Source organism: Hirundo rustica, chromosome 9, assembly GCF_015227805.2.
Source record: "Hirundo rustica isolate bHirRus1 chromosome 9, bHirRus1.pri.v3, whole genome shotgun sequence".
In the NCBI taxonomy this organism is placed as follows: domain Eukaryota; kingdom Metazoa; phylum Chordata; class Aves; order Passeriformes; family Hirundinidae; genus Hirundo; species Hirundo rustica.
In genome coordinates, this window is record NC_053458.1 from 26,642,079 (window position 1) to 26,652,283 (window position 10,205).

Below are 10,205 nucleotides of genomic sequence, written 5' to 3' on the forward strand. Positions count from 1 at the left end.
TCACAGACATGTTGGGACAGAGGATGTGGTTGAACACATCTCCCTGTTAAGCTTTCAAGTTCTGAAGGTTTTTATTCTGTTGATAAAACCTCAACAGAAAACTCACATCATAGGTTAAGAACTGCTTTAAAATTAGCCATATTAATATCTCAGCCAGGACCCACAGTCCCCATACTCTGGAGCCCAGTGACAGTGTGTATCTGTCCGTGCAACATAAATTGGGCAACAAAAGAGGCTTTGTATCAAAATAGTTTATTAAAAACAATAAAACTTCACCGAAGCTTGCTGTCTTCAAGACAGAAATATGACATTGCAGCATTCAACACAATCATAATCCACATATAAATATAGTACTATACAGCTCCTGTTCACCTTGGCTAAGTTCTGCCCTCAGTCTGGCCCCACACAGCCCTGCTGACACAACCCAGCCCTGCATACTTTATCTGCAGAACCTGTTCCTCTGGGAACAGAATTATCCTATCCCTTCCTCCCCTCACAGTGCTGTTACTGTGAGGAGGTTGCACAGAAACCCAGCACAGCTCTTGGCAGCTCGGGGCAGTAACAGAACCGGTGTGAGCACACTGAGCCCAACACCAGCAACGCTGGGGGATGTTTAGGAAAAATAAATAGGCAACCAATTACTCAAGTTCCCAGCAGTGCCCAAGTGCAGAAAACAGCTTCTGTCCACAAGAAAGAAGCTCTGTCTGGACCTGCTGCATCGCTCTTTGGCCGTGGCAGAAGGGCTCCTGCACAGCCACCCCTTGCTGCAGCACCGGCAGAGAAGGGCAGTGCTGCAGCTGGCTGGTATGCTCCTGCCATCTCCCCTGAGCACCCTCCAGCAGTGTCACCGTGGGCCATCAGCTCTGCACCGAAGTCAGTATTTGTCCTTGCACCGTGGCAGAGTGCTCAGTGCCCCAGCCTTTTTGGGTCAGGATGCTGCTCGTGAGCTGTGGCTTGGCTTCCTCACCAGCCCAGAGGCTGCTTCTCCCTCCTTTCCATCGCTCATGTGCCCTGGGTTGCTCTGCTGAGAGGTGCCTTCTTGCACAGTTCCTGGTAGAATTCAGACTCCAAAAACCGCGGGTAGGAGTTATTCTCCATTAAGCTGTAGACTCTCTTCTGCGCTGCACTGAAACAGGTGTGGGTGGCTTCCTGGATGTTCTGTGCGATCATGTTCTTGGTCTGGAAGTCTATGTTTATCTGAAACACAGAAAGAGAGACATTACTCCTGAGAACAGAATTCAAGTGTAATACACAGTACAACCTCTGAAGAGATGAAAAAGGCAAGACCCCATTACTACAGGGTCAAATCACTGGAGGATTTTCTTTAAGAAAATTCTTCTTTTGCACAAAGTCTAAACTAATTCTGGTATGCCTTTTCTCAGCTAAAATGGAAATTCTCTGCAACACTTCTTGTGCCATTCTCCAGCTTGGTAAAAAGGCAGTTGTAATCGGACCCAGACATTAACAGCGAGGTTATGTACAATGCAGTTTGACATCTGTATCTTGAGTTCAAAGAAATAACGGCTGTAGGAACTCATAGAATAGAGCATTTATATTTAAGCAGCTTTTCTTTACCTCTTTGGGAGCCTCCTTTTCAATGAAGTCATTGTAGATTTTCTTTGCTTTCGATGTCAGCTTTTGGGGTGATTTTGTTTTCTTGAAGTCCTCACAGGCCAACCAGAATTCAATGTTCTCTTCACAAAACTCAGACTTCAAAAAAGCTCGGAAAGCAGCAAGACCATCTAAGGAAAGAAAAAGTACTCACCGTTAATTAACTATTTCATTATTCTTGATTTTACCTATTGGTCACATCAGTCTCTACCAGAATGCTTTCCTGTAAGTCTATTTTTTCCCAGCTATATCATGGCAATAAAAAAAAAAAATCCATAATTTATGTTTGCAAGCAAGTTAATGCTTTAACAGCTTGGCAGGTTTCACTTTGAGTTTGCCATTTCTTAGGCAAACACAAAAAAAAATGAAACCATTTCTATGGTTATGTTTCCTCCTGTGATGCCTGAGAATACATTAAAAAAACCCATTTATCTCTAGATAAGCTCTCCTCTGTTAACCTTTACATTGCAGTAAATATGACTGCTACCGTACTCTAGAATATTCTTTCAATGGAAAGGATGACTCAAGCTCAAAGAGCAAATAGCAGTATTAATTCTTAGACTTTTGGTTTTGCTAGTAAATGCTGCTTCTTGTAGAGCTACAGTAAAACCCCAAGATCACTGAGCCCGTGCTGCAGAATACTTCGACATTACTAGAAAGTGTTTGCTTTGGTTATGCAGTAAGCTCAGGGAATAAATGCCCTTTTCCCATTTGGCAAAGCCAAGATGACAGGTATGATTTGAGCTACAGGGGTTTCAAGGAAAAAAAAAAATCCAGGATTCTGAGGCATTCTTTGTTTTATTATTAGTTTATATATATAAAAACAAAACACACTTCTATGTATTTTGGCTTTAAACTGTTGAAAGCATTTAACTTGCAAGACCAGAATCAAAGCTCTTACTCGAGAGGTACAATGCTGACATGGAAGGAAGCAACCTCTTACAGACATACAAACTTCCCCATCCCTTTGCTCCCAAATGTTACTTTTCAAAGACAACTTACATTTGTTAGCAAGAAGTTCATCAAAGGCTTCTGACCACAGCTGGGCTTCTTCAGGGGAAGGTCTGCAGAAAGAGGGAGAACATCAGACTACACCGCTCAAGCTTTACCGCTTTTGAAGAACACTCGAGTTATTTAAACAAAATCTCTTTTCTCATAACTTACCTGAAGTAGTTGCGGTGTTTCCCTGCCTTCTTAGACTTCCTTTTGTTAGAACTGGAAGAGTTCTGCAGGAAGTAGCTCAGTCTTGTTTTCCAATCTTTAATGCTGGAAGAAAGAAGAGGGAGATAGACGCTCGTTAAAAATGACAGCTCGCGGAGCTTCAGACAGCAGCGCTTTCCTCGAGGCGGCTCCCGCAGCGGGGAGTCACCCACAGCCCCTGCAGGCGAGGAAAACGCTCCCCATCCCTGCGGGCGAGCGGGCGGGGGACTCACATCGTTCTCTTCATCCTGCCCATGTCGGCCCCCTCGGGCTGGCTGCGGCGGCGGCCGCTCAGCTCCGTGGGCCCGCCGTGCCGCAGCGCCAGAAACACGGCGCTCTGCATCCCGCCGCGCCGCGCTCCGCTCCGCCCGCCCCGGCCCGCTCTTATGGCCCCGGCCGGGCGGGGGCGGCCCCCGGCCCGCCGCGCCTGCCCGCCTTCCGCGGCGGGCAAAGCCCTGCCTCTCCTCCGCGCCCCGAGCCTTCCCCCCGCCCCGCCCGGGTTTGTTCTTCCTTACTGCCTGCCTTCCTGGAAATCTCTCACGCCGCCAGAAGGGCTGGCTATGCTTTCCGTCAGTCAAAAACATACCCTGCTCTTCTGGAGCTGTTTGTTTTAAGGTTATTCAGGTTTTCTGAGTGCGTCCAGCGTGTGAAAAAGGAAGGACTGAGCCAAATTTCTTCAATAAAACGGAGTAGCTCTAAGTTTGAGCGTACGGTGCTTTTGGTGTCGCCTCTCTGCTAACTCAGGTTGCGGATCCCTTCCACCCCGTGCCTGCGCAGGGTTTAGCTCTGGGCAGTGTTGCCACCTACCAGTGAATCGCGTAAATTACTCCCAGCACTGGAAGGAGTAGCAGTGCCTTCCTCGAGCACTCGCCTTGTTGAAAAGGCCATGAGATCCTTCTCAGCAGCGTCCAGCTGGAGGGTATCGTGTCCAAACAATTTGGATTTAGGAACCATGTGAGTTTCTCTTTACCCTCTCTCTGCTTTTCTGCTCTTTTCTTCACAAAAAGAAAGTGTCTTCATCTCCACGGTACATTGAGCCTGTCTTTCCTGCCACAAAAAGCAGTGTCCAGAGAGACTGACTCCCAAAATGCCAGCTGACTTCAGCACAATCACATAGCACAAATGTCTGATCCCTTTAGATAATCACTGTTGCCCTTACAGCCTCTGCTTGCTGAATACTCGCAAGCTGCACTAAAGCATTTTGCTTTAAATGAGATGTCCAGGGGAAAGGAATGCCATTTAATTTGTGACAGCATTTAAAAAACTTTTCAATGCCTCTGGTTGTACTCTGCAGTATATATTGATGATCTGATAGGAAAATAAAGTTCAATTCTATAAATCTTACCAAATCACTTTAAATGTTTTTTTTGCAACAGGCAGCACTTAGTTCTGTACATGGTATGCACATAAAGGGAAATTACTGTGAGGGTGGTTACCATGGGAGAAGGTATGGAAGGAGTAAGGCTCTAAGTGCAGTAAATCATCAGTTCCAGAAACTCTGTGGGGTGAAGTTGCCAAAGCAAAGAGCGGCGCAGGCAGTGCCAGGATGATGGATGGGTGTGCGCTGACTGCCTTCCAGCGCTTCTATCGTCACGGGCGCGGAGAGCCAGCGCCGGGCGAGCTGTGAGCGCGCCGGGGCCGCGCGACGCGCTGTGACACTCGGGAACGCCGCCCGCACGTGCAGGCCAGGCACAGGCGGCCTTGGAATGGCACTGGTAATCGCAGCCCTGTGTCACCCTGCTTTTTCTGAGTTTTTTTAAAGCCTTCTACTTGTTCATAAGATGGAGTCATTTTCTTTAGTTTCTGCACAGTATTAGGAGCAGTTTTCGCTTTTCTCACACATGGGAACATAAACAAACCTTTTGTTTTTCGTTCCCTGTCCTTCGTTTACGTATTTCTAGGCTGAAAACCGACAGCTGGTCTGGCCACTGGGCTGAGAGGTGGTAACCCCAGAAGCCAATCCACAACCAGACCCACAAACGTATAAAAATTTAAGAAATAAACAGGCTGGAGCTCTCGGCCTTGCTCTCTCTCTCTGCCCTGCAAATCTCTTGTCTCTGTGTGATTGCTTTGCATGCCACAATCACAGCCCTGGCCTTCCCCATGCTGCGGCCTCTGCAAAGGATCAAATGATCTGCCAAGGAGAACAGCACGTCCCCACCTGCTACCCGACTTGCAGATTTTCCCTCCCCGGTTTGGATGCTGGTTTCGGGTTTCTTTCACCTGATTCTCAAATCTGGATGGGGGAAAATATGCCAGCTATTGGGAAGTGGGAAATTTCAGAGTCTAGAAAGCTACAGTAAGGGTTGGTTAAGCAATTATATTTTGGGAGCTTACCCGTAGCACACCAGAGATCCTGCAGATGTTTAAAGACTGACAGAATGTTTTCTTGTTGGTCCTAGAGGAGGATTGCAAGGGTAGAGCTGGAATATTCCCAGCATCTGCCAAGTTGCAAAGTTGGCAGTAGTCAGCATATGGAAAATTGCAACATGAATCACATATTTATCTGATACTTTATATTTCAAATTTTCAATTGCTTCTTTCAGAAACCCATAAAATGGAAATGCCACTTAAGGAAGGCAGTAATAACATGTGTAATATCTTTCAAGAGTGGAAAAAATAGGTAGAAAATTGATCTGAATATGGAACTGTGAAGTTAGAGGACCTTATAAAAGGTTCTTATTGTACTATTTGTTTTAAAAGCTATTTAGATTAAAATTGAATTTTGTCAACTGCAATAGGTATATTTCGGGTTACATATTTATTACATTTTTAAAACATGGATTTTGCTGGTTTTTCCAGTAAAAACAGACACTTTACAAAATACTGTCTCTCTTCCCCATGGTGTGTTTTCTGGCTGGGACAGTTACCTTTTGCCAGGACGTCAATTACACATCTGCATGATAAAACATGTTTTTCCATGTTCAAACACCAAGAAAAAGCACCTGACCTCCCACCATGTCACCAGTGTGCTGCCTAAGGACCCAGGCAGGGCTGGGGTGGAAGGGGCTGCTGGGAGGGGCTGGCCAAGTTCTCCCCCTGAGAACTTCTCCAGATTCTGTGGGCATGAAGTGGCCCTTGGTGGCTGCACTGCCTGCAAGAGTGTTGGGGCTAACTGAGCAGTGTTAAAGGCACCAAACCCAAACATTACCTCATTTTATCAATTTTGGATATTTCAAAGGAAGATGGCAAAGTGGCTTGGGTGGTTAACTTACCTTTCTAAAGGGGGATCTGTTTCACACCAGTGGTGCCACACATTAACTGGGCAAAGGAGATTTGGCATCTCAGCCTTGTCCTCTGCTGTGTCTTGTAACAGTATATTGAAAATTCCAGGAAATTTAGGAATTAGGGCTGTAAAGAAAAGCCCTGGGTTGCAAGTGCAGCACAAGTTCAGGTGTGTTAGCACAGCATGATGTGGGGTGCTGCTGGAAAGTCAACGTCTCCAAGCTGTGATTCCTTTCATTGGGAATGGGGCTGAGTGGCTCCAAGCAGTGCCCAGGGCAGCACTGTAGATCTGCCTGTGGGTGTGCTGACCTCTGCCCTTTGGAAACAGGGAGGCTCTTGGTAGCTGAGGACGAACACAAACATAGTGCTCAAGCCTTTCCTTTGCACCCTCCTTAAAGCTTCCGTCTATTTCTGTCCCACTAATCTCATTGGCAAGGGGCAAGGCTGAGGGAAAGTGGTGGGAGGAGAGAGCCCGGAGCCCAGACTTTGCTGTTGAAGTTGGTGACAAATTTGCCATCGCCTGCAGCGAAATCTGATGTCAGACATTTAATGGCACAAGCGCTCTCCCTGGAGATCACACTTCACTTTTCAGAGCCTTTCTTGAGAATGTTTTGTTCTTTTTCTGCTTTTACAATTCCTCCAGGCACCAGGGATGGCTGGATGTACAGGGGACTGTAAGAGAGGCAATAAATATCCCAGGGAGAAGATTAGGATTTTTCCATCTCCATTACGTTCTATGTTGCAATAGCTACGCTGTTCTTTTGAAGTCGTCAGTGAGTTGCTCTCGCTGAATGATACCTAAAACCATGCCTGCATTTTGTGAAATGCCAACCCCTGTTTCTTTCTTTTACTTGGCTGGTAGGACATGGGAAAAGTGGTCCAGAGTTTATGGCTGAGTTTCCTAAAGCCAGAAGGACAGAATATGTTTTGCATGGTAATTCAAACTGTGCATGGGAGTTATTTAAGGGATGACTTATTGAAACTCAGCTATGACTAGCTGAAAAATCGTATTCAAAAGAAGGAACAAGATGTTAAGCCATGTCATTTTGTTTTGTAATGCAAATTGCAAATGACACAGATGAACTTTCCAGTATTTTTATTGTTCTTAAATGTACAGCTGTACAATCCTGTGCTGTGCTGTGAAATGACTCACGTAAGCATCAGAACAGGAGATCAGCAAAGCACACCACACTGTGACCCTCTGTTCCTACCTCCCTTTCAGGCTGCGTCTTGGAAGTGCAGAGACTGATCTGCATCAGAGGAGCAGAGAGTTGCCCAGCTATGGTGCCAGCGAAGGCTTTGTGCTGTGCATTGCTGAATAACAGCAGCCAAGCCAAGGCTGTGTGGTAGGGCATTATTTTCTAAAGGAATATTATGGTTATGAATATTAAAATTGCCATTCTTTCTCATTTTTTTAAATAAGTGAAGAAGTTCACTCAAACCCTGAGTCTAACACTAAGACTGAAGAAGTCAAGTCGTTGCATTGTCTGACTCTGGCCTTGCAGGCTGTGCCTGACAGGCTGTTGTACTTCCCCCAGTATTATTTTCCAGTCATAAAGCACAAAATGTGCAAATCACCAGAAGCTGTTTCTGGATCTAAATTTAGCACTACTATGGATTAACACTAACCTGGACCAATTATCTGCTCAGTCTTTCCTAAATAAAAAATAAAATGTATCTCATTACAAATGGATCTTGTTTCACTTAATAGCAAAACCCGCTGTGTAAAGTATAAACTAGAGAGAGTTCACTGAGAACTTATCAGTCCCAGCCCTCAGCCACCCTATTTTACATAAACACTGACATTAGTTTATAAAAGTTCTAATAATAGGGCCGAAATTTGTTAAGTGGACCAGCTGGGACTGTGTGTCTACATATAGGGTTGCTGTTGCGTGGATGTGTGCATCTTTGTTGTAGTGATACTGTGAAAAGAATATGAATTTAGGCATTGAGCCTAACTTCTGATTCCCCCTCTGCCCTTGGACATTCAGAAATGTTGGTTTTGAAGGAGATACTGAACAGCAGCAGCCAGGAATCAGAACAGCAGGTTCCCTGAGAAGCAGGGATGGCTATCCTGCTCATGTAAGATTTGCTTCATCCCTTCTGCAAAAAAAGCTGAAAGGAGACCTGCTAATATAGTCTACATTCTAAAGGACAGGACATTCTCAAATTCCTTATGCCTTTTGTTAATACAGAAAGCAAACTGCTCTAGCAAGATGCAGGGTATTTTTAACAATGAAGTTTTCTTAGCAGATCCAAGATGTGTTACACCATCTCAGGTGAAGAGAGATGAATAATCTTTTTTGAGGTTAGCCAGGTGATGCAGAACATTGGCTCCATGTCCTGTTCCATTTGCAGCCTGTTTTAACCCCTCCCACCCTCCTCCTAAAGACTGTGTTTATTCACCCGGGTGTGCCGAGGGACATTAAACAATCAGATATATTTGTTAGATCTAGATGTGGTCACCGCATTTATCATATTATCTTTGTGTAATACAGTCAGTACACAGCCCTTCTGATGACTCTTTAATCCATGCCAATGAAAGTGTCTGCAAATACCTGAATGCTATTAGTCAGATACTCATTCAGAAAGTGGCTTAGAGAATCCCTCCCTTTTACAGCTCCCACAGGTGGACACTGTCAGGAGCACAACAGCAAGAAAGCTAGAGATCAGAGTATAGGAGTATAACCATTTGTGCACCATTTTAAAAATTCAAATTCAAATAAGCATTGAAAATAAGAAGGAGAAACAAACACTTCTTTTGAAATGAGATAAAATTTCTTTCTTATTTTGCAATGGGCAAAAAAGTTTTAAAAAGCCCACTTCTTGGGACACCCTTATCTTCATACTGAGTTGTTGTAATATTGTGTTTCATCGGATTTGTAATCACGAGGTTTGTCCTTGCTCAGCTGTAACCCAACCCTGTTCCCCTCCCACTTTATCCCTTATTGGGTGGTGTCTTGTCCCTGCCTCTGGGCCCTGCCCCCTGGGGAAGAAGCCCCGACACGGGAGGGGCTTCGCTCTCTCTGGCGCCGGTGAGCCACCGGGAAGAGCTCTAGCCAAGCAGGGCAGGACTCAGGGATAAAAGCTGTTATATCCCACCCCGCGAAAGAGAGCAGACTCTTTTCCTTTTGCCATCGGCAGTTGTCTAGTCTCATAAAGAAATACCACACTGAGTAGAACTATCAGAGGTTTAATTACACATTTTTTAGTGAAAAACAAAAACTAGCAAAATATCAAATTTTTCAGGGGAAATTTTTTCATTTCTTTAAAATTATTTTAGAGTGATATTTTCTTTTTATGACCTTCAGTGTTGCAGCTTGGGCTTTTTGGTGAAGAGTAGGAAGGTAATGAATGTCTTTGAGATGTGATAAAGGTTGCATGGTAATGGAGAGGAGAGGAAGCACTATCTGAGCAAATCTGCTTGTCAAAGTCAGGAGACATCTCAGGAAGGGCAGCCTTACACCCTTTCTAGTCATCATACTGACAAAAACTACTTCAAAATTTGTAGGTTAAACTCTCTGGAGTTGGAAAACGCTGGAATGAGGGTCCCCTGTACAAGGCTATAGATCCCACAGTGGCACCCTGGGCTACTCCTGAATGCTGTGAGAGAAAGGAAGGACAGGGTGAAATTTGTCCTCATCAAAGTGTGGAAGTTCCCTCCTGACCGTTTGAAGAGTACACTGAGGAGGTCAGACCAGGGTGTCTTTGGGGTGGTCTGGGACACAGACATAGCCAAGTACCTTGACAGATTAGTCATTCTCTTAATGACAAATGTTGCAAAATAATGTCCCAATCCTCCAAGCACTGTAGGCAGGTACATGGTTCCTCTAGAGCACTTTTTTAATTAGTTCAGCATTCAGTCGGGTCTTCAGAGTGGAGCAATTCATAGCTGACTTTAGGTGAATCATTCCATGTGGAAAATACAGGTCCAAACTTGTAAAAATGTGTGGAGAGAACGATAACGTCATTCTTGTGTCTGAACAAATGCTAGGTAAATTTCCACAGGAATTAGTAAAGCTCTCCTTGCTGATATTGCAGTGCTAGATGTAGTCAGAACACTTATTGTCACAGCAAACAGCAGTGACAGGTAACTTTGCATTAAAGAAACATTTTCTGGGCTGCTCTCAGTGCTAGGAAGTGTCAGTGTAGGACTGTACATTACTATG

The 10,205-nt window shown here is 44.9% G+C and overlaps 1 protein-coding gene across 1 annotated transcript; it reads right to left on the minus strand.

Annotated features, from left to right (window-relative positions):
- Positions 1-236: 236 nt before the first annotated feature.
- RGS2 (regulator of G protein signaling 2) lies at positions 237-3,169 on the minus strand. The gene is made up of 5 exons (XM_040072832.1): positions 3,045-3,169; positions 2,776-2,877; positions 2,614-2,675; positions 1,576-1,742; positions 237-1,197 (listed from the first exon to the last, which is right to left on the minus strand). The coding sequence occupies exons 1-5, from the start codon at positions 3,152-3,154 to the stop codon at positions 1,003-1,005; spliced, it is 636 nt and encodes a 211-aa protein (XP_039928766.1). The 5' UTR covers positions 3,155-3,169; the 3' UTR covers positions 237-1,002.
- Positions 3,170-10,205: the final 7,036 nt, after the last annotated feature.

Excerpts from the sequence above, each read along its gene's own strand:
- RGS2 (XM_040072832.1), bottom strand. The coding sequence starts at position 3,154 with ATGCAGAGCGCCGTGTTTCTGGCGCTGCGGCACGGCGGGCCCACGGAG. Across the intron at positions 2,878-3,044 it reads GGCAGGATGAAGAGAACGAT|CATTAAAGATTGGAAAACAA; the intron begins GTGAGTCCCCCG and ends TCTTTCTTCCAG. Across the intron at positions 1,743-2,613 it reads TGAACTTCTTGCTAACAAAT|ATGGTCTTGCTGCTTTCCGA; the intron begins GTAAGTTGTCTT and ends TTCTTTCCTTAG.